Raw genomic sequence first — 25,381 nt, 5'->3', positions numbered from 1 at the left:
ACAGAACAGCAAATATTAATGATATTCTACATCAAAACTCTTTCTCCAGTCTTCTCTAAAGCTTCAAAGGAGGTTCAGCACATCTAGTGTTTGCAAACATAACACACAGAAAACCAGCTTTAGATGAACTATTCTGAAAATAACCATACCAGTTTTTCTAGGATCTTCATTTGCAAAGTGTAGCTCTTCCAAGTGACAGAGCTGAATAAATAAGTTACAAAAAAGCTAGCCATAACTTCTCTTTGTTCCCTTTTATCTAAGAAAGAACCTTCAATAACAAGTAGAAATGAAACCTTGACTGCCTAAGGATGTAACTTGTTACTATGTTCCATGTGCTGGCAAGTGACAGAGGCAATATTCAGCACTGACAATTGGTTTTGAACTTGCTCCATGAACTTGCTCTACGTTCATGGCCTTTAGATTTAAGTTGGAAAATCAAGAACGACAGGACCCAAGATTCTTTTGAGAAAACTTCTCATGTTTTTTATTATAAACAGTCCTTTGCTGCAAACTAGTTAAAGACTGATTATCCCTGGTGAATTTAAAATGTTACCCTGCACTTTGGTAACTGAATCAGTAATACTGTATTCTTGCCTTATATTTTGCTATCAAGCACTTTTTTTTTGTATTTAATTATAGGCATTATTTCTATTGTGCTTATCCCCTGTAATTTCATGTTATATAGAATGACAGTTATTTGAGCTAAAACAATTGCTCAGAACAATATGTGTGTTTATTTTTATTGTGATTATTGTCATTCCAGCTCCCTCATGGCAAGAGTAGAGCACTCTACGTTATGCATATGCACCATTTAATAACTAAGCTGTTCTTTTCCATAGGGTTCAACCAACTACTGATGAAAAAACAAAACACAACAACTATGCATAGAATGAAAAAGTAAAAGAAAATAGTAAGTTATCTTCTTACTCCTCTGATAATTGCCAATAAAAATTTTAAGAGTAACAGGGGAAAATAGCTACTGTATTATTTATTTTTGCATTGAACTATCAGATTTTTTTTTTCTTTTGGCAAGGAATGGCTTTTAAAGACATATATATTTACCAGCATGTGTTAATAAGAAACTGACTCCCCCAGAGCTGAATGGCTGAATGTGGGCTGAAGTCAAAGAACACTTCTTTTTCTCAATATACTTTCTCTTACCCCAGTACGTCCTTGTCAAAATAGAGTCCAGAACTGCACTGACACTTAAACCATAGAAAGCCAAGTTTTCCATGGCAGCAAAACTATGCCTTTACCTTGTTTTCTGACAATTTCACTGTCCTTTTAGTTGCCAGTGGATACTGAGTTCATGGCTTCAGAAATCTCTGGTCAGTGACTCCAAGATACCTTTCCTAATTTTAATGCGTACTTCTGAGCCCAGCTCTATTGTAAGCACAATTTACATTACTTTCCCTTTGATAGATAAGAGAAGAGAGACATAGCATCTTCCAGTACCTAAAAGGGACTTACAAGAAATCTAGACAGGGACTTTCCTGAAGTGTCTGGAGTGACAGAACAAGTGGTAATGGTTATCAACTAAAACAAGGTAGATTTAGACTAGATATTAGGAAGAAATTCTTCAAGAGCATAATGAAGCACTACAAGTTGCCCAGAGAAGTTGTGAATGCCCCGTCTCTGGAAGTGCTCAAGGTCAGGCAGGACATGGCTTTCAGAAACCTGGTCTAGTGTAAGGTATCCCCTGCTCATTGCAGGGAGGTTGGAACTGAATGATCCTTAAGGTCCCTTCCAACCTAAACAGATGTGAAAGAGATTGTATGAATGTTAACATTCTTTTATACCGGGTATAAAAAGATTACCTTAAACATGAAGTAATGGAAAATACTTCCAATGCCTCCTAAAATCAGTCTTTCTAGTTTATGAAAGAGTACAATAACTGCAAGTTTATTACGGCCTGCTTGTATTAACAGGTGGAACAAAATATGCGTAGGAAAGGATCCTTAAAACTAGCAGACAAAAGAACGGCACCTAAAAGCTCCAGCTTGATAAATGCAACACAGAAAAAGGCAAATTTTAAATACACATATAAAAGAGGAAGGACAGTGACTTACTGGATTCATCTTTACAATCAAGATGGATATGCCCAACACTTCAGGTACTCTTCTCTGCTTTGAAGTAGACACCACCAGAGCTACATGGCACAGTAGTTCCTTCCAGCAATTAAAAAAAGATATAAAGTCGTTTCTAAAACAGTGACTCATGGAAATGTACCTGGGATAACCCAAAACATAAAGGATTCTGGTTACTTTTCTCCTACTGAATAAATGTTAACACTGCCAAATAATTCAGTTTCTTCTAATTCCACAACAGACTCTCATATCCTCGAAAGGCAGGTTAATTTATCACTACTCCACAGTTTATTTGGCACAAAGATGAATAAGAATTATATCTTAGATATCCAGCTCAACAGACCCACAAAAATGAATAATTTTAGTTTTCATTCATGATTTTCATGATACTTTCACCTTTCCTTAACCTCAGCTAGCTGCCTTGCAATTTCTTTCTAGCTCATTAAACATTATTTTGACTTGAATTTGTTAAAAATTAGCTAACTGAACAGACAGGACTTTAATTAATGCAGTGAAGTCCAAAATTACTACCTCTTTTTTCTAAAAGTAATAAATTTAGAATCTGTGCTTCTGTAATCTAAAGTCATTCATGTCTCTGAGCTGCATCCTAATTCCACTGGACGCTTCCACAAAGTAAGTAACTTCTAGATGGCCACCTTGAAACAGGATCAAAATGTTAAATCACACTCCACATACACTCAATGTACATTTAACTGAACAGTAAATTATTCTAGCCTAGTCTATATGCTTAAGTACCAGGTCTTAAAATTAAACTCATGCCATATTCTCAGTGGTGCACTTTGCAGCAAGCATTTGCAATAATTCTGCCTTCCAGCAAGAAATATAGTGTGTAGCTATGAAATAGGGATAATTAAAGTAAACATAAACCACATAATTGCATAAACCACATAAAAGCTTCCTTCACCATTAAGACTTTAGATCTGGAATACGTCGTGTCAAGTTGCTTGTCACATGATAGTAATGGCTCATTTGATGCATTTATACTAATAATTCTCTGGCTTCTTGTCTGATATCACAGATTAATTATGTCCAACAATTACAACACAAAATAAAGGGAAAGGCATAGAAATAAAAGTGGAAAAATAAATGCAGCAAGGTTACAAAATATAAAGTTTATGGTTACTGAATAAGTAGTGGATAAACACAGAACACGAGAGTGAGAGACTTGACAAAAAGAGCAGAAATAGAAGTTGAAATCTGAAAGGTCACAGAAGATGCAACCAGTAAGATCATGGTGATGTACCAGTGAGAGGAATAAAAACGCAGTAAGAACAAAAATATGGCATCTGATCATATTCCAGCAAAGACAAAGCCACTTGTGGGGAGAAATGTTGATGGACTAACTGTATACACCTAAGTCCTTTGAAGATCTGACTTTGAACAAAGGAGTCTTCAGTAAGGAGGTTCATACCAGTTTAGCAGGACATGATTCAAGGTATCTTTTACTGAAGGAAGAACTATAGCTGAGATAACCTTACCACAACACCACATGTTAAATAAGAACATCATTCAACCTCAAAGAACAAGACAGAGAATTTTTGACATCAAAGCAACATTATTGTGACAACAGAAGAGTTTTATCAGTGAGCATTACTGCAAGTCAAAACACAGTATGTTCCATTGCTTGCTGAAGGAAAAAATACACAAAATAATTAAACAGAGAACAGGGGGGTTGTGCTGATCAGTGAAGCCAATCTGCTCTTTTCTGACTGAATGCTAGAGCTAGCATAATGAAGAATATGGAATTATGTGCTGTGGTGGGACAAAAAAACCCAAAGACAAGAGAGAAGACATTCTATATTTGTAAGCAGTAAGATGTTAATTTGACTCACATATCATAAAAATATATTGTAAAAGTATTCTTCTTTCTCCCCTCATCTCCTAAACTCTTTTTTGTTTGTGCCAGGACAAAGGTCTGGGGCAACACTGCAAGTCAGCTCTAAGAAAACTTCCAGGTTTAAAAAAAAATCTAGACAGAATAAGATTTGCAGGGTACAACAGGAAGGAGAAAACTACTGAATCTTTTGAACATGATGTTGAAAACAAAAGGATTAAAAAGTGAATGGGATGTCATTTGTGCTAGAGGCTCCTTAGACTTTCTGCAGTAGTAAATTAATATTGCTAATTATCACAACATCTACACTGAGGGACCTTATCAAGTGAAAATGTACCGATTAATATTCAACACTACTCAACTCAGATTAACCAACTAAGCAAAGCACCACATGCTATTACTTTTGGTTTGTCCATGAACTCAATATACTTTTCAATTCTGTGTTGGAAGGAAGATATATGCCAATGTCCTGGAAAAAAATGGTGAGATTTTTAAAATGCCAAGCACTGTTATCTATTTCCTCTTAACTGTGCGCTAAGAAACTGATGTTTTTCCATCTGCTGAATCCTTTACCTTCCCCTTAGGAAACTCTGGATCTTAAAGGAAATTTCAAGTCTATGAAGCAATGAGTAGACATAAAATGCATAAGGGGTACATACAAAAATAGCTGCTCCACTCAATAAACATGACAGAAAATCACTGGCTCGTGTATGACATTTAAGAAGAAACCTGATAAATGACCTTCTCTTCTAAGTCAGTTCATGCATAGAAATATAATGGGCTAAAATAATGGAGAAACACAAATTCATGAATTATTGAAATATTACAAATAAAGTTCACTTTCTATGAGCTAGAGAATATTTTTATTTTGTTTTTGTTATTTGGGCAAAGAATTTTCACATCACCACTTCAGTATATTTGTAAGCACACAGATGGAAAATAGAAAGTGGAACTAAAAAATAAAAGCAGGCTTGATTAGTTTTAAAATTATTGTTAGAACAGGAAAATGGGATTTAACTGCAGGCAACTGAGCATGATATTCAGCATCACTTCTCACTCCTCCTGAGAAGAATTCATCATACCAAATGCTGGATATATTTCCTACCTATATTCCTTCAAACATGCCAAAGAAGGGAATAAGCACTTCTGTGGTCCAGTTCAACTTGTCCAGAAGCAAGTATGTAAACCAGATCAGACAAAATTAGGCCATTCCAAGCACCTGCTTCTCTCTCTTGCTTCCAAGGAGTCTAGCCTGGATAACCACTGCAGCTGTAGAGCTGCACACAACAGACTTCTCCATGCTGAATTAGAAAAGTCTAAATGCATGGAGCATTTTGCAATTCATGCCAGGCGTGACCTCAAATCTCCAGAGCAGCGACTGACAGGTTGGTTTACACTGTAAATAGTATTAGGAATCTTCTACTTGCACTTCACCATAAGTGAATACAATTTACAAAGGAGTCTTCAAAAAGGCATCACAAATTGCTTTTAAAAATATTAGTAATTAAAAGTTAATGCAAATAATTTAAGAATTCAAATAATTATTGCTCCAGAATATGATCAACTGCTTCAGAATACATGAATGAGTTGCTAAACTATTTGTTCTTCCTTTGTTTTGTAAATTATGGAACAAATGTCACAGAACAAATAGCAAGCAAATTTCACGACAAGCCCTAAATTACATTTTAATTTTCTTATTATAAATCTTTCCAAATTTTCCATTTTTCACCTCAATCACAAATCACAGAATCAGAGAGTCACAGAATGAGTAAGGTTGGAAAGGATCACAGTGGGTCATCTGGTCAAACCTCCCTGCTCAAGCAGGGCCATCCCAGAGCGCATGGCACAGGACTGTGTCCAGTCAGTTCTTGAAAATATCGATTGCCCAATATTCAAGCTCATACTTTTCTTTATTTCCCATAAAATACTGTTGGAAAAGAACTGTGCTCCAAAATCTGAAGTACAAAATCAAAATTCATTCAGAATCCTAACTAACGCCTGAACAGAAGAAGTCCAACATACACCAAAGTAATTTAAAAAAAAACCAAACAGATAAAGCAGGACTTGTTTCAGCTTTTCAGGAATTTACTTTACAGCCTGAACTTTCTATATATGGCTTTTAAAATATAAAATTTTGCAATGATGAATACTAACATTAGACCATTCTGCTAGTCCCTATGGCTTTATTTGGAAAATGTACTCACACATTAATGTCTCTACAACAATAAGCAGTAAGAAACACTTCTATGGTTCATTCAAATAAACCATAACATTTAACTGTTAGTCATAAACCACATGTATCTGGTATCCATATATTAAAGTTGGGTAAAGATTCTAATGTTTGCACTTTTAAAAAACATGTATGTTACTATACGTCCATAAATTGATGCCTATACCAATGGCAACTCATAAGACAATTCGTAATGGCACATCAATAGAAAGGACTCATAATCAGGCTATATTAACCTTCAAATGAAGAGCTTTATTCTTCTTGCGAAGATACTCAAAAAGGTTGAAAAAATCTGATTTCATATATCTATTTCTCATGCCTAAGCATATGTCAAAAAACCATCCAATGATCATCTCTCAACTTAAAACCACAGTACAGGATCTTCTACCTTGAAGCAAGAATTATGCTCACAGCTCCCCATATCCAAAAAAAGCTTCAGATAAAACCGCAATACAGTGGGGAAAAATTAACTGAATTAATCAAATATTTGATTTTATTCCTTTGACAATTCATAAACCATTATTCTGTGTTAAAGCCCACTTTGATGGACCTGTTAGTAGTCCAGATATAAATATTTTATATCCCATCTGGAATTTTCCTAAATCACTAATTTAATTATTCCACTTTTCTGTCATTAATATTACTCTCTGAAATTAACAAACTCTTACTAAAAACAAAGCTAATAACTGATACATAAGCCTCTTCTATATAAATTATTATTACTTTATCCTAAGAGTATGTATTATTGGATCTTAAAACTCCTTCATGTTACCTCTCCTGCAGATACTCTAAGCAAGTATTTTATTGGCACAATGTCAATAAACAGCGTAAGACATGTGGCAAACATAATTTTATCTTGTGTCTAATTGTTCAGCATGAAGAACTGTTCTTTCCTAAAACCAGATACAGTTCAAATAGGGAAATATTTAGAAAAAGTAACTGATAAGCTCAACTGAATAATGCATTTATTCTCCTCTTGGTAAAATTACACACTAAGCTCAGACTTAATGGCAAGCAGCTCAGTAACAGCTCTGTTCATGCTCAGCTGGATCAGCCCTTCAATTAAATTTCTTTCATTTCAAGGTAATAATCAAAACAGCTGACAATTCAAGTGATATCTCCACATCCTCATGCAAATACAGTATTTCTTAATTTACCTTTTAACAGGAAAACCGTGGCTACAGGAACACAGCCCTAAATTAAGCTATTAAAAGAATAATATTCTAAACTTCTTGTGTGGATGAAAGATACTATTAATGCTCAACTCCAGTTTTCTTCACTATATCTGCAGATATTCTTCAGCAGCTTTTACCAATTCACAGAAAAAAAAAATTCTTTCACTACCATCTTTAATAAATCAAACACAACTTATTCTTTAAAAATGAAAGTAATGCTAGAATTGTTCCTTTCTATTTGATTCCCTTACTTCACGGATTTGCTGCCACCTTTTCAGATAAAATATTTTCTCAATACTACTTTTTTTTTTTTTCCCATACTTCTTCCAACACATTCAGCAAGCAGATTTAATTTCAGCGTCCTTCAGTCTGAAGGCATGAGGAGGCCTTTGCTAGACAGTGAGATATTAACATTTTCATTCTAGTGGAAACAGAATAGTCTTGCCCCATCCTAAATTTTTTACCTTATTCAATTCTGATGCCTTACTGTAAGGCATCAGAATTTAATATGTCTGATGCCATTTCACGTCAACACTGACTAAAGCTTAGCAGATCATCACTCAATCTCCAAGTTCTCAGCATATTTTGAAGATTTTAATACAGGAAGAATTAATTGCTTATGCTGAACAAAACCTCCCCAGATTTTCCCCTCCAGAATCACCACGATCTTAGTGCCAAGTAAGCAAGAGAGAGTAAACACTCATGATATAACAGCAGTTTATTTAAGCACTGGGCATAACAGAACTGATTTGAGTAAAAAGGGTTTTATTCTTGCTCTCCGAGACAAGCTGACCTCTGGAAAGATAAATCTTACCTCTTTCTACATAAAAATATTAAATGATCTTTTAAAAATTCATCCAGGATGGTCCAGTTCCTTCAGAAGCAAACTAAAAAAGCTTCACACTGTAACAGTTAATCCCAATGTGCTGGACATACGATCCTACCATGTAACAGGCTTGGCTAAGAGCTGAACCTTGGGCATGATGCCCAACCTTCACCCAAGTAGATGCTGCAAACACAGATCCTAACTATATCTGTTGACAGGTATTTTAAACATGTAAAATCAGGGTAAATACTTTCAACTTTATTAAAATTTCACCCTGGCAAATATTTCAAAGCACTGAGGTTATCTGACATTCAAATACCATAAATACCAAGGCAGTATCCACGCAAAATTGCACCTGCGTATCTCTTCTAGCATTTTCCAAATCCCACGGGGACTCTTGTCCTACTCCTTCTATTTTCCTGTGTTCCTAATTTCTAACTTAGCCCACCATAGTGATGCTTAATCCAACTTTCAATCCTATTTCTGCTGAGCTAGCTAGACATCCAGCTCCCACCTGCTTTCAGCATCCATCAAACCCAGGCTCCAGCTCTAGGCTGGACTTTTAGCACAAGCTTAGTTCACCCCTCCACTAAGCTCACCTAGTTTGTAAAACAATGGCTGATGTCAGGATTTATGAAGCATGGTGGGATCTTCCAACTTGCTACACCATCTACAGTGAAATCCAAGCAAAGATGAAGAGATGTTTGCAAACAAAATAGAGAAAAAAGCAGAGGAAGCAGAACACGGAAATCTAAAAATGCATAAGATTATTGTGATCATTCTGCAGTGCTAAGTGTCCAAAAGTGAGCAAGTAAGTAATGAAAAACCCTAAGCAACACAGATGGCTTTTGGGTGTGTGTTAGATCCCAAAACAGTCAGTTGTTAAGTCATTACTGAAAACAAACCTTATCAGACCAGAAAAAAAATGACAAAAAAAAAAAAAAAGGCTTCTGGTCTGCTTCTTCCAAAAAATGTTTCTCATATACTCCAACAATAAAACAATGACACAATTTTTGAGTAATGCAAAAGCCCCAAGAATTAGTAATAAGTGATTTTTCATGTCTTCTCTTAAAAAGCTAATGTGCTACTAGCACCACAGCTGAAGTTCCTCTTTTCAAAGAACGATTTTCAAGCAAGCAGATTCTTTTCATCAGTGTATGACCTCTGAATGGTCCAGACATTACAGCATACTCCGTCACTGATATCAAAACCATTTAATTTCTAAAATTCAATTTAAAAGGTTTTGGATTTTTACTTTCTATTAAAGAAACACTTTCTGAATAATTTTTGGAGCCATGTTCTACAGTTAGACAAAGTGCAGCTAAGTGAAAAGTGATGCTATTTAAATTAATTCTGTTTAAAACCAGTGCTTCAATGAAAAATGAAGATGAATGTAAGCATGAGAGCTTACACAATTGTTGGTGAAAAAGTATTACAGCTACTACATGCATACAAGTTGTAGAAACCACTTGGAAAAAACCTGAAATTCCATTAGGTTAACAAAACACATCAGACAACAATTTGGCAAATATCAAACTTTTAAGAGCAAACTTTTACTGTTACTTTTTTGTGCCTTGCAGCAAACAAGTTAATATCCTCAAATATCTCAGTAACACCCATAACACTTCAGCAGTTCCATTTTAGAGATTCATATCACAGGTAAGTTGTAATGGCATACACTAGGTACAATTTTACTATACATATTTTTTTCAAAAACATAAAGGCAGAGCATTTAACGCTACATCTTTATATATAGCTATATCTTTTGTATATATGTATCTTTACATATATATATATAGCTAATTTCCTTTCTTTTTCTGCTTTCTTTTCTTGGACATTGTTTCCCAGTTTTCCCTTTTCAGACTACCTAGAAACTACAAAGGTTAATGATAAAATTAAGGAAAGAACCTATGTCTGAATATTATGAAGTCATTTATAATTTTCCCAAGTCAATCAGGGAAATACGCCTTTAAGCCTGTTCACCACTGACTCTTCTCATCAGACACATACATGGAACTATCCTTCACCTGTAAAGCCTTGAAGCCTTTGGCTGTAAGCAACAGTTTGGATACACAATGTTTTTAGCTTTTCAAATCTATTGTGATATCATTACCAGGGCAAGTGATAAGGGGCATATAAAGGGCAACAGAGATTGAGCAGAAGTCAAGGGTATCATGACAGCAAGGTGTAGTTAGGACTGGAGATCTAACTGATGACTTTTTAGTGTCCTGAAGAGACACTAAGAAGTGTTTTGAACCTTGAAGCATTTTGATCTAGACGTCTCTCAAGCATTACAAGAGCTACTCGTATATCCTCAAACTTAAAATGTTAATGCCTTGATCACCTGAAATAGAACATAGGCTATGTGATGCTTCAGCAGACATGTACTTCATCATTCAAGAAAAATCTGGGTTTTCTTTTTATTTTGTTAGTTTCACAAAGCAGATGTCTTTTCAGAGCTGCAAGTTATTAGATTGATGGTATTTCCCTTTGCTTACTGTAGTAATTAAATTGCACTGACATTAAACTGTTTTTTTCAACAGGCTTGACCTTAAGAAGGTCTCAATGGATGTTAAAGTTTTCTTTTACAACAATCCTTAGGTGTCATCCAGTACATTAGCTACTGCATTCATCAAGGGAATGGAGACAATAAACTTAATATCTTCTCTTTCATCAATACTTTCCCCTAAAATACCAGGTTTAGTGCCTTATTTTTTTGCTTATTTATCAGCTTTGATCGTTTTTAAGATATTAACAGAATATTTCAATACAAATGGTCAAGTCAAGAAGCCAGCTTTGTACTAGAAACAATTATTTTAATAATGTCTTTGAGAAAAGGTTGCTATGTTATTGAACACTTTGGCTGGGAGCTGTAAAGGCAAAGCTGAACTTCCACCAGAGTTCGTTATCTTCAGGAGTATTGATTCCTGGATGAGACCACGCTCACCATTCAATGTCAGCTCTGCTGACTCCTACTAGCACATCTCAAGCAGCTGTGAGAAAGCAGGGACACGGTAGGAGGGAAGATTAGGGGACAAGCAAGAAAAACAACAGGAGTAACAGGCAGTGAAGGTAGAGATGTAAAACTACTTTGAAGCATTATCCTAAAATAAGTGTCACTTCATGAACTCCGTGACCAGGCATCCAAGTTTGCCAATGCTACTTTATGGATACCCAGCACATCTTTAGGCTTAATCCTCAGATCAACAAAACAGAAATTATTTCTCCATGACAAGCATGTACTGAAGATCACATAGATAAATGCTGACAAATCTTAGCAATGTGTATCTCACTTCAAAAATTTTGAGAAAGGTTTATTTTCCAGTTGGCAGCTTTAGGGTATTACCAGAAAAATATATTGTTGTCAAATAATTGGTCATACCTACTAAAACAAATGTGGTTAAAATACAAATAGTACATTAGTTTCATTTTTGTTCGTAAAAGTCAAAATGTAGTGAAGTATTGAAACAAAATGTCAGGTTTTCTAGCCTCCAGAAAAATAAACAACAAAACATGTATTTAAATAAGCAGGTCCCAACAAAATGTAATAGCAAGTTTTTTAATGGATGTTCTGCACATACTTACAGGTTGAGCAGACTAATAGTGCTCTTGCCACAAGCTCACTGAGTAGCTTCCACTTCTGTCTCACTCTGGAGGTGACAACTGGAATGAGAATCTCTGCAGGGACGTAGAACTGAATCGAGTATGTCACAAAAATCCCAAAGGAGTACAAAATTTTTACAGACTGATACAACCTGTTGAAAACATTTACAGTCATGTAAGTAAATAAGTTGCAAATTCTTCATAAAAAAAATTCACTTGATAATGGCCCTAAGGAGATACATATATATGTATATATGATTTTTTTTTTCCCCAGCAAACACAAATATATTTTAACTGCCTAAGAAATTGCAGAAGATAAGCCAACTAGAGTAAATCTTCCAATAAAGGGCAGACATCTTTACCACTGTTACTTGTGGCTGAGTAAACAAATTACAAAGAGCTATCCATGCCTCCAACAGGTTAAAATTTAGATATATTTTTAATTTGTGCTGCATTAATTCCAAGCATTTGTCATTACTTGCAGCAAACTGACAGAAATTGAGTCTTTGTATGATTTTCTTTCTATGGACATTATAAAAATCTTGGATGAGGGCTTGGTTCAATGCTTCAGTCCTTAAAAAGATGTTCAACTGAAGCAAAGCCAACATCCATAAGTAAGAAAATAAAAAAACAGCAGCAAGAGTAGGGAAAGAACAAATAGGACCTTGATCTCTCTATCTCTCAAAGCCTGGTAGGGGTCACTTAAAGCATTCTCTCTTCCAGTACCACAGTCTGTATCTGCATTAGTAAATAAAATCCAGCCAGGACTGCTTTTGGTCCCTTATCCTGTAGCCAAATGGCACGGCATGCCAAAACTTTTATCTGTACAGTTCAGCCCTTTTCCACCATACTTTCTATGATTCTAGGATATGAGGAAGAAAAGAAAAATAAGATTCAACTAAAAATACACTTTGACTAATAAGTCTGATATTATCTGTATCAAAGGTCTGGCCATCACTATACACAACTCAGGGAATCGCCAAAGGCACATTCATATGGACAAAAAAGCTATTGCATCAATTTACATGCTGACATAATGGTGTAGCTAGTTTAGAAGCTGCTGCTTTTGTGACACACATCTTTTTGACTGCTGAGCAGCTTTTAGAAATTTAGAGGGAACAAGAGTTCTGCAGGACTGTCCTTATTCCAGAAGTTTAGATATATTTTAGCTGGTTAAATTTTAGCTGACCAGATACCCAGAATTCACCTCTACTCCTCAGGCTTCAGACTACCCCAAGCCTTTACAAAAGTAATTTCTAAAATATATTCAAAAACAGGATTAGTAAGCATCTCCACTACACTATTTTTCTACAGCTCTATGAGGATTAAAACTTTCCAAATTAAAAAAATAATTTTATATGACTGAGGTGATTTTACTAGTAATTTAATATTATATTCCAATCAGAAAAAGATGACTCCTTAGGCTACCTTTTAATAAAAATCTAAATAATTCATATGTGCTAAACCTCTTTTCAATTCATCATTTTAGATTTCATTATATCCATCTGAAGGGTAGAAACATTGGCAAGCAGTGCAACGAAACCTGCAGAACAGCACAGCCAGACCAAACAGAGCAATAATTATGTGAAGCCTTCACTTGAACTAGTCCCATGTGAAGTCTTGTCGAACTTCAATACACCAATGTTTGTATGGTCAGCAACCTTTGGGATTCACAGTAAGGGAACTGTTGCACACAGACTCACTTATGTCTTAACAAAGAACAGGTGATGGAAAGAACCTTCATATTCAGCCTCAAGAAGACAAGCACCCAAACGAGAACTAAGAAGAAATTTTTGACAATGAGGATACTGAAGCTGCGGATGCCCCACCCCTGGAAGTGTTCATGGCTAGGCTGGATGGAGCTGGCAGCAACGTGGTCTTATGAAAGATTTCTCTGCTCATGGCACAGGGATCAGAACAAATGATCTTTAAAGGTCCTCTCCAACTGAAACCATTTTATGAATCTACGAGACCCAAACCAAGGGTACTAACAAGTACTAATGCAGAATTTTCTATAATTTACATCTGCAAATACTGAAATCTACTCTTTAAGTCAATTTTCAACATATTCTAAGTCATATATTATGCTGAGTGACAATTTGTACTTCCAAACACCATCTAAAATAGAACATCACCAAGTCATTTATCCAAAAGCCTCAATCTAGCAGGATTTTTTTAATACAAGTAGTCCTCTATTTAAATTAAACTTAAGAACTTGACTAGTCTAGGGCCTGTGCATGCCTTCTGGTCAATTCATCTGTGGTAACATCAAATAAAACTCAGAAAGTGGCAGAATTTTAATTTAATTTTCTTAATCAGAAAAAGCTTATTTTTAAACAAGGGTTGTCCAGCTGGAATTAAGCACATAAGCCAAGTCTCACTGCTTAGATACATTCCAGGTCTTTCGCCTGTCTGTCTTCTTATGAAAAAATTCCTCTGCTCCTTGCAATTTCTCTGGTTCAGACTGGCAACTTACTGGCTTTTTATGTGAGGACCAAATAGCAAAATACTGTCCTGCAGTTCACTGGAAATTTGTTTTGCTAGCCCAGTTAATTGCAACCATTTGTCCCTCAGTACTGCATCAGGTAGACCCACAGTCCTCCACAGCAGCAGCATCGTACATCACAATCCCTGAGCACACCACTGGCTGCTTCTCCTAATTTTGTTTGGTGCTCTGGGGTACTCTCCAGGGTAGGACAAAAACAGATGACTTTGTTAACTGTGGATATGTGCCCTGAGTAGCTTTGGAGTTATTACACTTGTAATGCCAATTTCCAACCCTATAGAGCACCAGTTTCCATCTCTTTTATTATCTGTTTCCTTGCATTAGGCCTGCAAAGCCATCAGCACAAATATCATCATCATCACATCTGCACTGTAGCCAAGAGCTATTTGAAAACTCCTATGTGAACAGCTCTGTTAGACAGCAGGGATGCAGAATAAAGTTCATTCTGCTGCTTGCATGAGCACAATAAAAAGTAACAGTGAGTAGCAACCTTAGCTTATTCCACATTCCTCTCATTCCCTGTTTTTCAAAAACACTTCTCTTAAGGCACAAATAAACCCAAAGCTACCATTTATAACAAGCTTTTCACTAATCTTATAAACAACAAGAACTGCCATGTTACATTAGAAATAGAAGAATTTTTTCTTTCAGCTGCATTACACAGAATAGATACAGTAAACATTTGCAGATTTCTGGTTTTTATTTTTTTTTAACGTCAGACAATCCCAGAATGGCTTGGGTTGAAAGGAACCTCAAAGATCATCCAGTTCAAACTCTCCTGCCATGGGTAGTACCTTTCACTAGATCAGGTTACTCAGAACCCCATTCAGCTTGGTCTTTAACACTTCCAGGGATGGGGAGTCCACAACCTCTCTGGGCAACCTGTTCCAGCGCCTCACCACTCTCACACTATGGAATTTTTTTCTAATTTGTAACCGAAACCTGCCCTCCTTTAACTTACGGGCATTCCCTCTTGTCCTATCACTAAATGCCCTTGTAAAAAGTCCCTCTCCAGATTTCTTGTAAGCCTCCTTTAGGTACTGGAAGGTGCTGTAAGGTCTTCCCAATGCCTTCTCTTCTCCAGGATGAAAATCCCCTAGCTTTCTCAGCCTGACATAGGAGAGGTGCTCCAGCCCTCTGATCATCTCGGGTTGTCCTCTAGACATGTTCCAACAGGTCAATATCTTTCTTGTGTTGGGGGTTCCAGAGTTGGATGCAGCACTGCAGGTGGGGTGTCTCCAGAGCAGAGCAGAGGGGCAGAATTCCCACCCTGGCTCTGCTGCCCACTCTGCTCTGGCTGCAGCCAGGACACGTGTGGATTTCTGGGCTGTGAGTGCTCATTGCCAGGTCATGATGAGCTTTTCATCCACCCACACTCCCAAGACTTTCTCCCCAGAGCTGCTCTCAATCCACTCTCTACTCAGCCTGTACCTGTGCTTGGGATTGCCCTCCCTTGCTAAACTTCTTGTGTGTGTGTATGTACATGAAAGGATATAAATATATATCATGAGCAATATCCCCAAATATCAGAATGGGAGGGAAGGCAGGCAGGTAGGAAGGAAGGAAGGAAGGGGCCCAAATCTCAGTTGTTACAACAGCAGTATAAAAACAAAGCAAGCAAACAACCAGTAAGAAATAGATGAAAGTTCTAGCAATGAAAAATCATTCATCCTTCAAGACACATTTTTTATACTCTCATGTATTAAACATTGGAATCAGTCTGGCAATTAAACAAAACTTTTTAAGAATATTAAAAATGCATCGTTCACATTGACTCGAAGGAATGAAAAGGAAGAAAAGAAAGTGAAAAAGTAACATTTAAAAACTGAGAACATTCTTTACATGTGTTCTCCTCTTTTTCAAATAAAAAGTCAGCACTCATATCATCTAAGCAGGGGTTTTTTTTCCCAGTAATTTGAGATTTCACTACTTTAATAAGCTACTACAACAGACACTGAAGAAGTAGATGCAAGTATATAACCTGTAAAACATTACTTGATCAGAATGAAAACATTAAAATAGTTTTCAGTTTTAGCACTTTTGCACTGTTGATGTAGCTAATTTTAAGCCTATTAGACAAAAGTATTTAAAAACTAAATTATATTAGAGAATAGTTAGAGTATATACATCCACAAACAGATACAAAACTAACTATACAGCAGTTGAAATCATCTTCAGTGCATCTTCAGCATGGGCCATGTGCCGCCCTCATAACATTAAAAAAAACAGCTAAATAAAAAACTGTAGTATCCCCGAGACACTGGCAAATGTAAGCTTCATTCTCCTGACAGGAGCTCATCATATACACTATCCATGGACTTGCACTTGAACTACAAGCCTATTCATCTTTGATGTCTTCTATTCCATTTGGCCACCTGCTAAACTCAGTGATTACACTAAAAAGGGGCTCTATATTACCAGGATATCCATGGTAAAAGTAGCTGGTTTCAGAACTGCAGGACAGTTTCTTGCAAACTGCATACTTCCTCCTTCAACAGTCCTGGAAATAGCTCCTTCTAGAGATGGAATGATTTATAATATAACTGATCAGCATTTATAACATCATTGATCACCCTCCATATGCAAGTCCTTTTAATATGGAAGAAATGACTGGCTAAGACCACAGCTCTTTTGTGGATACATTAAAAGTCTGAGCACCCTGATGGCACTGAGGCATGGGACAACCTTTCCAACATTTCTGCCTTCTAGATTAATGCTTTTCCATCACAGAGGCACTTACCACTTATCCTGGGGCAGGTTTAAAGTTATGCTGCCTTTGACTTCATCCCCAAAGCGCATATAGCCTAGGGTGGCCAGTGAGATGTACAGTGCCATGACTATTGCCATCCCAACGTTCAGTGCCTGAGGGAAACGTGTGCTGTCCTTCATTCTGTTTTCCAATGGCAGTACCTGGAAATACAGGGAGACTCAATCATATTTACGTTCTCAGAGTAAAACTACTTGTATCCCCTCTTTCAGTGCCAACTTCCAAAATTCAGGTTATTTTATAGATAAGTAAGATTATTCTACAATAATGTTTTACCACCTGGATGGTCACAATGTTCCCTGTACCCAACAGAAAAACTCAGTTATTGAAAAGCACATATTTTAGCTGGAAAAAAGCTTCAATGTGGAATCATAAAACAATATTTATAGGTCAGAAAAACTGCCAAGAGAAACTTATGGTGTCCAGATGAAAATACATAATGAGAGTAAAATGAATTTTTTTTGGCAACAAAACTTTTCAGAATCCAAGGATATTTCTCCTGTTCCTGTCAGGTATGCCTGCACTGTCAGTCCCCATTACAGACAAACATACTGACACACAAGCTCAGCTTCAGCACACAGCCTCAGTCCTCCCAGTAAGGAATCTGGAGTCCATGACTACCAGAACGCAGTCCCATGCTCTTTCTCATCTCTCTGACAGAAACAGGGCCAAGCAGACTAAGCCCTGCTTTCCCTAAACGTAGTGCTTTGAGCCCCACATAGTCAAGTCACCTCACTGGACCTGCCATCACTTCAAAGTGAAGACACAGGCATTCCAACCATTACTGCATGAAGTTTGCTGGGGATTGCCTTCTACATCTACTCTACAGCATTCAGCAAAATACACTCAGTAAGCTCCAACTGAAGTTTTTAAACACACAGACAAAATTGCCAGGCAAGGCAGTAAAACCAAGTGACAAGCTCACATATTGCTCTCCCCACCTTCAATTTCACCAGCAAAACAGATCATTAAAACATCAGCTGAAGGTACAGCCGAAGGTACATGGATACTCCTAGACATGCACTTCCCCCACCTCTTTCAGGAGAGCCGTACAGTCATCTCAAATACTGAATATGGGATACAGTCCAAGATTAAGATACATAATACTGTAAGTCTGCATCTAAGTGAAACATCCAAGCTTCTACTGATGCCTTAGGATTTTAGCTTTCCTATTTTTCATACATTTGTAATCCTGCAATTCTTTAGTGTATACTCTAAACTCCATATACAGTGTTAGCTACTGTTTTCCCATTTTGGTCAGACAAAACAATTCCTCTTTAGGCCTGGGAAGCAAGGACTTACCACCTCAGCCCTGAGAGATGTAAACAAAAGTGAGTTGGGGGGCAGCAAACTTGGGAGTAAAATTACTTCATTACCTGAAGCTGTAATTGGAAGATTAATCCCCAATATGCAAATGGATCAAACTTATAAAAGTATGGAAACCCATGACACATCATCCATTTTTGGGTGTAGTTCCTTGGGGGCTTCATCTGCCCTAAATGCACCTGAAGGACCTTTAATAAATATAACCACTTTTAGTTTTCCCATTTTGGTCAGACAAAACAATTCCTCTTTAGGCCTGGGAAGCAAGGACTTACCACCTCAGCCCTGAGAGATGTAAACAAAAGTAAGTTGGGGGGCAGCAAACTTGGGAGTAAAATTACTTCATTACCTGAAGCTGTAATTGGAAGATTAATCCCCAATATGCAAATGGATCAAACTTATAAAAGTATGGAAACCCATGACACATCATCCATTTTTGGGTGTAGTTCCTTGGGGGCTTCATCTGCCCTAAATGCACCTGAAGGACCTTTAATAAATATAACCACTTTTAATTCTCTTCATTTTGTCTGGCCTTTGTTTTTAGCTAGTCCCAAAAAGGCATCACTGTGATGAAATTAGCTAATGAAGATCTAGGCAATACAGACAGTGGAATAAAGTTCGCAGTTCAGCTTATCTTTCAGTAGACATGCAGGTTATATTTGACGATGCACAGTTAATTAAAAAAGCTTGTCATCCCTGGTTAGCACTTATGTCATAGCTAATACAGACAAACAGTCTCAGTGCAATAGGGTTGCCCTGTAAAAGCTAGTGTTCATCATACAAAATTGCTTTTTAATTGACTGAATATTTACTATTTAAGCAATACGAGTTATGAAAAAATCAGATTTCATCCACTAATTAACTAACAAATTGATATCTCTGAATTGTTGGCATATTATTTTCTATACAGCAATTACTCCTTTCCTCCTAGTCACCACTGACATTTACTTCCTGACTTGCAGTAGCATATCACCACTGCCAGTCTATACCACATGGCCCTATTTCTCCTATATTTCAAATCCCAAAAAGTAATTTTACACTTGGGAACCAAGAGGTCCCTATGAAGGTGCACAATTAGAGGCAATTTTCATTCCTATTCAATTAAAACGCATTATACAAGTTAATTTCTTTATATATTTCAGAGCCTCTGCTGCTGATGTTGTTTCTCCAGAAAAGAGCCTGAGTTTGGACTGTAACTTGACCTGGTGGGGAACGCAAAATTTAAACAAAGAAGAGTTTCAAAAATTAAATCCATTTTTAAATGAGTGTTGAGCAGCAGGAAGAATACAGAAAGAGACGTGGTCTGTAACAGACTCTGACCAGGATATCTGCTTTTTAAATCTTTTTATATTTTAAGAAAGTTGTTTTCACAGGCCAACAAGATTATCATAGAATTGTCTATCTGAAAATCATAAATGAAGTAAAGGACTAGTGGCACACACTGTGTTCAATGTTCTTGAGTCCAAAGGAAGCATTGAAATTTGCTTTTTAAATTTCTAACTATACAGAATTTTTTTTATCTTTAGCATTTAAACCCAACCAGTTTAGCATTTAAACCCAGAAGACCCATGTTTCTCCAAGAAAACAAAAACTGTAAAAAATTTTAAAGCAATTTAAAACCATTATAGGACAATGCTCTTAAGCATACACACTCTGGCTTTTTAACTATCCACAAAACCAAGTTTACTCATTAAATGCAATGATGTAATTTCCTGTATACTTATGAGTAAATTAGAATAAAACATACCCATTTAAACTCATGTTCTCATATCATCATCCTCTCTTTAATGTTACAACTTTCATTTTTGCTGAGTTTAAGAAAATGTGACACTAAAAGAAATACAGGATAATAAGACTGCAGGTGAGAGACATATTAACATATGTAGACCGTGAAATTTTGTTTAAAAATGCTAATTCCTCCCAGCTTATCCTTGAGTTAGTATCAGTGCCTCCAGGCTGAAGAGATGAGAATGCTAATGCAGCCTTTCGTGCATCACTCAGTCCAGGTGAAAGTGCCCCAGCTCAGCACAGGAGCCTTCCCAGGTTCAAGCACCCTCTCTGAGCAGCAGCAGCAGTCTCATTGTTGTCATTGCAGGAGACGGTTCCCTCAGTAAAACTGATCCCCAAAGAAATTATGCAAAGAACTTGAGCCAGGTTTTATAGAGTATTCAGTATCACCCACTCCAGACAAGCTAAAAAGTTCTGTAACTCACAGGATTAGCATGACCGAGTAACAACCAATTACACGTATATTACCAAAATCACCCAGCTCCCTAAGCTGCTGAAACTCATCAGGATCCAAAAGATCAGTGGAGTGTTCACAAGGAGACAGAGGCTGCCAGGAGATATGATGTGAGCCAGTGCTTGGTCTGACACTGATTCACTGGTGGGCAGCTACTGGATAGATCTTCACTGTAAAATTTCTTTCCACGCCCTGCACAGCTCCTCTTGCAATGACTTCAGAAAACCTAACATTTCATCTGAATGCAAGAGACAAGGTTCTTTTCACAAATGCTTTTTAGAACTGGTTTTACTGCTTCCTTTCTGGAACCAGGAGGTGAGATAAGATTCAGTTTCAAAGATACTTTTTTTTAACTTTTTTATTTAATTACTCTTTTCTGTGCTTCTGATTTCCATGCTATGCTTCCTTCAAGCTCTTTCCCCTTCACTTCACGCTAGTCCCTGTCACAGCCCTAAACACCTATGCAATCAGATATTTTAGACTAAGCATATTCTTTTCATAATTTCTTAATTTCCATGCTTTTTTTTCTTCCCCTCGCTGAGTAAACTATCATTTTTCTCTGGCAGCTGCTTCACAGAGTTTTTCCTACATTTTTTGAGACATTTGCACACATCACTATTATACTATTATACTCCTTGAAACTTAATACTAGGTTCTTTTAGTTACAATCAACCTTTGGTTTCTTCTTCTTCTTAAAATTGCAAAACAAGCACAGTACATCTTGCTTTCATCCACCAAGTAAATTCAAAACTACCCATAATTAACTGGCAAAGAATCATAACTGAATGTTTGAAATAACCTGGCTAATCTGATATCATCCATTATCCAAAGTGCTTTCCCCTTCATTTCAAGCTGCTTGAAGTAGGTATAAACATTCCCAGTAATACCATTGCCTCCTCATCCTTTGCCTTGAATATCCTGCTACACTCACAGTCTTCCTGCAAATAAGCTGCAGGGGACTGCCCAATTTTAATCAGAAATCTCTACTGTACTTTGCATATAACTGCACCCAAAAAAAACCCACAAGAGAATTCGACCTGCAGACAATCAGATAAACTTTTATTTCATTTTCATAGCCACTGAAAGCTAATCTTGAAACGGATAGCTTAAGAGCAGACATGCTTAATGTTGAGATACATACAGTCACCTTTCCATTTCTCAGGAAATCCCACTAAAATGGCCATCCTTTATCCCCTGCACTTTTAAAGTAAGTATACCAAGTAGACAGCTATATAGAAGTTTTGACTGGCTTAAGCTAGAGACAGCTTAAGAATTTTGGAAAATTAAAACCAATATATTTATCAATTTACTCATGGGGAAAAAAAAAATCTCTAAACATGCCCTACAGCAGCAAAATAAAGCCCTGCTCAGTCAAAGCAAAAGAGATGACATCAAAGGTATTCAAGATATGCAAAACCTAAATTCTACTACCTAACCTCCAAAGACAAAATATTAAATCCTCAGCAGATAAATGCAGTGCAAGCCTGGCCCATTCCTTCTTGTCTGCAGAAGGTACCAATGAATTCATCTGCTCACTGAAAGGTGGATTTACAACCACACAGCCTATGGGGGAACTGTCTGCCGAAAAAGTACAGTTACCTCAAATAAAATAATAATAACAACATACGTCATTATTATATTAGCATGTTTGCTTGCCTGTCCTAGTGCATCTCCTCTTCCACTGCACAGAAAAAGGTCATGCAATATTTTGAGCAACAGGCTTCTATTCCATCACTTTTAGATACATTTTTAAAGCTCACTCTCTTTACTAAGCTACAGAACATCACTATTTAGAACACGTACAATGAACAATCCAATTTTCCTTAACAGATCCCTCATGACTGCAAACAAAAGGGCAGCTACTATTACCCAAGGAAAAATGCAAGCCAAATGGTGACTGTACATCAATTTTTATAGTAAAAGTTTTACATGAAATAAATAAATCCAGAAGACAAGTTCTCACTACAGAACACAGTACCTTCTGAAATCTGCTGAGCAATTCCAATCACTCCAAAAACCAATATCCTCAGACTCCAGTAAAGCCCCTTTCCACTTTTTTCACCAGGAAAAAGAATTACTCGCCTACACAAAAAAAACCAAACCCAATCTACCACCCTGTTCTGACGGCCTTGATTTAACAATGCTTGAAGGAATTGTGTAAATCTTACCTAGCTTGCTGTCCAAACTTTGCACTCTCCAGGGGTTTTTTCTTTTATTATGTTCAAGAGTTCATTTATCACTTTATTATTACATTTATTTAATCTTTAGCTTGCTCTGAAACTTAAGAGAAGTTCTGCAAGTTTGTGTATTATCGCGTCCTATGTGACTTTGTGAACCAAATCCAAGAAATTTCTCTCCAATGAAAACTGAAAATGATAAAGCAGCATTTTTGTTCAGTCATCAATATTTTAAAATATTTTTAAATATCTGTCCTGTCAAAATCACTGAAGTGTTATATTCTTTGCTGGTCTTTACAATAGTATGTAGTTTTATTGAGCAAAAGATAAATGCTAATAAAAAATTACATTTCTAATTTATCAGACAGTTCCAGCCCCCATGCAGCCTACAGACAACACAGTACTATGGTCCAACATTTTCCGTATAAGTTATGCTAGACTCAAAATTTCCACAAGGTAAGTGATAAAATAAAAAAATTCTTAGAAATGCAAGTGTTGCTGGTATATTTCGATCTACTGCAACAATACATAAAGATGTAGAATATGATTGTGTATTTCTGGACTCTTTCTGGCTCAGGAGGTAAAAATAAAACTTCCCAAAGCTGCAACGGCAATTAACTTTTTATGCCAGCCAATGATCAAACCCACATCGAATTTAAGTCCCCTCAAAATAAGTTATAATGATTACTAAGTTCTCACCTATCCCTACCTGCTTCTTGGTAGGCAAGAGAAAAAATTTACAACCTTCAATCTGTTTCAATGCAAATGGTTTAAAATAAAATGTCTTCCCAAAAGGTCTTTTATCTTTTACCTGAAATGCTCCTCCACCCACATGTTGCTTTAGTTTCTAAGAGGACACAGAACAAAGTATACATATATTGCAAGGTCCTGCATGGGGCTGTACAAATTTCATTACTGCAGAAGTGAAAAAATAAATTACAATGATTTCCACTGAGGATTAATGAGTATGACAGGAAATAAATGGGATTAAGGACCTACAAAATTTTACAACTCAATACAGAAATTTCTCTGCCCTGGGATAAGGAGCCTTGAAAATACAAATATATACGCTGCTGGATCAACAGTTAAAAAACAACAGGACGCCAACACAGGAAATGTTTTGCACGTCACATCTTACATTTTACACATCCATCACTGAAAGAAATAACCATCCAATTCTGAAAAGAAACCCCAATCAATCCAAACAGAAGGAAGAGAAGACACTGATGATTTCACTTTCCTTAGAACAGTTCCTTACAATTCAGCTTGCCCTGAGAGCAGCCACCTTCACAGCTGCACTACTCATCACCTTAGCCATGACACACCCACACAGCTCAAGCACAACACAAGGCAAAGAATACACAAAGACAAGCTGAAGAACACACACCACATGACTTCCTGCTATAACCTTCTCACTCCAAATACCTTCACCATTACAACATTTTCCCTTTCCACCTCTCCCATTTCTTTTAGGATTCTTTCTTCTGCTTCTCCTGAGAAATCAGTATAATTTTTCAACCACAATGTTTATTAGGGAGCCATTACTGATGCCTGCAGAAGTGTTCAGCTGTACATTATTAGGGCTCTCAACTCTGGGAGAACATGTATTACTAAAAAATTTTAGGTTTAGGAAAGGTATTCCTCAGTGAACATTCAAGAACATTACTGAGTTAAAAATTCCTTTGACAAAATGATAGGTTTATTAATACTTAGTATTTTCAGCCATACAATAAAACAACCTTTTTTTCCAGCTGTTGTCTCCATCATCCTGTAATCAATAAATGTAAATTATTAATGGTTTACATCAGATTTAACTCAAAAAATAAATATGTTGGCAAAATATTTAAGAGGCAAACGAGACCTTAAACTTTATTCATTGTTACATATAGACACCAGCATGTGCACACACTGCAATGCTACTTTCATCAATGAAAAGCCTGCACAAAGCCTATTATAGATGGTAAAGTTAAGATGCTGCTGATTAAATCACAGACATTAAAGTATAAAACCAAGGATGCAAGTATTTATTTTAGCTAGCTGCTCTCTCCAGGAAAAGTCATTAACATTTCTCCATCTTCAGTGTTCTATTCAAAACCTTTCTCACATCATGAAGACTTACATTTTAAACACTACTTGGAGAATTCCATACACTGCAGGTAAGTGCTCACTCAGAACATAACAGAAAGAAAAGGAAAGGAAAATCCTATTCAACCGTCACAACTAAGTTCAAAAAAGCTGCAGTTTAGAAGACTTACAGAATGATGGGCCAGGGGAAAAAAAAATCTGGCTCCAAAAAAGCAAAATAAACTGGATTAATAGTCCTACCTGAAATTATTTAACTATGCCTCTTAATTATACGTAACATCAGCATAAGTAGTGTGTGCATCACTCTGCCTCTACTGCATGTATAATTAAGGCAGGCAAGTCTTCCATCTAAGACAGCATCAGATCTAAAAGGAAAATTAGCTTCTGTACCTCACTGACACTGTGTCTCAGACCCCAAAACCCACCTGCCATAAGCTGGCAAGGCAGAGCACGACAACTTGGCACTCTGACACTTGCTCTTTGCCCCCTTCTTCAAAGTCACCAA

At 36.6% G+C, this 25,381-nt stretch overlaps 1 protein-coding gene across 1 annotated transcript in view; it reads right to left on the bottom strand.

The window, feature by feature from the left end:
• SLC36A4 (solute carrier family 36 member 4) overlaps window positions 1–25,381 on the bottom strand; it is an 83,472-nt gene that overhangs the window by 33,300 nt on the left and 24,791 nt on the right. The window contains 2 exon segments of the mRNA XM_041487421.1: window positions 11,759–11,928; window positions 17,023–17,192. Coding sequence (XP_041343355.1) covers window positions 11,759–11,928; window positions 17,023–17,192 — 340 coding nt within the window.

Source organism: Pyrgilauda ruficollis, unplaced genomic scaffold (assembly GCF_017590135.1).
Source record: "Pyrgilauda ruficollis isolate IOZ18807 unplaced genomic scaffold, ASM1759013v1 scaffold8, whole genome shotgun sequence".
In the NCBI taxonomy this organism is placed as follows: Eukaryota; Metazoa; Chordata; class Aves; order Passeriformes; family Passeridae; genus Pyrgilauda; species Pyrgilauda ruficollis.
This window is presented reverse-complemented; position numbering and strand designations above follow the sequence as displayed.